Source organism: Bombus impatiens, unplaced genomic scaffold (genome assembly GCF_000188095.3).
Source record: "Bombus impatiens unplaced genomic scaffold, BIMP_2.2 scf_0114, whole genome shotgun sequence".
In the NCBI taxonomy this organism is placed as follows: domain Eukaryota; kingdom Metazoa; phylum Arthropoda; class Insecta; order Hymenoptera; family Apidae; genus Bombus; species Bombus impatiens.
In genome coordinates, this window is record NT_176533.1 from 786484 (window position 1) to 787342 (window position 859).

Sequence of the window (859 nt, forward strand, 5' to 3'; positions counted from 1 at the left end):
GCCTGGCCGGCTCCTTCGCCGTCCTCATGTTATTCGAATGGCCGATTTGGTGCTCGTTTCGGCAACCTTCCTGGTAGTAACCCTCGTAGAACTCGGTGAAGTTGAAGCCAGTCGCGGTCACGTGAAAGCTGCCATTCGCTGCACCGATCTCTTGATACTCGCGATTTTGACAATCCAACGAGCTCACGCTACCACAGCTGCTACCCCTTGATCTCGGCGGTTGAGGATAGATCTCCTGATGAATCCAGCTACGAGGATTCGACTCTGGGCTACTCGCCGACCCGTAACCCTCGGAGTCTAACAGATCGTACTGTTGGAAACTTGTGTAAGCGGTCATTCTCACGGAACGTCTGTGTCTCTTCGGTTTACTCGAACTAACGATACTCGACGACGTGTAACGTGGTATTTAGAACATGATACACTAGAACTGTTCGAAGGAACGACCTCCTCAGGCAACTGTCATCTTGTCTGGTGAAACGAACGAATTGACGAAGTCGACGTTCTCGCGATGGACACATTCGGCCCCCTCCAGAGGACAGAGCGTACGATCAAACTACCAATTGATTGATCCTGTCGCGATATATCATGTTTGATCGATGCGTGAAACTGATCGGAAGAATCGAATGGACTCACTGGATCCTTTGGATGACCGTGTATGCTTCGCGTACGGAAGCGTTGCGTAAACTGACTTTACCTGGCGATCTCGTGGTCTGGACCATGCTGCCCAGTTTTCTTAGGGCCCGATGGTGGGGATGGAGGACTACTGGGGCCCACGTGGAAGGGATCCAGGAGGAGTGGAAGGGGTCTACAGGGAAGTGGGCATCTCTTTGTAGAAGCCGCACGACCGGACACGCCCCTC

General features: G+C 52.9%; 1 protein-coding gene across 1 annotated transcript in view; it reads right to left on the minus strand.

Moving 5' to 3' along the window:
• Window positions 1-603, minus strand: part of LOC105680258 — a 2681-nt gene extending 2078 nt beyond the window's left edge. The window contains exon 1 of the mRNA XM_033318807.1: window positions 8-603. Within this exon, the coding sequence (XP_033174698.1) occupies window positions 8-337 (330 nt within the window). The 5' untranslated portion in view covers window positions 338-603. The remainder of the gene's footprint in view (window positions 1-7) is intronic.
• Between the last annotated feature and the right edge of the window lie 256 nt (window positions 604-859).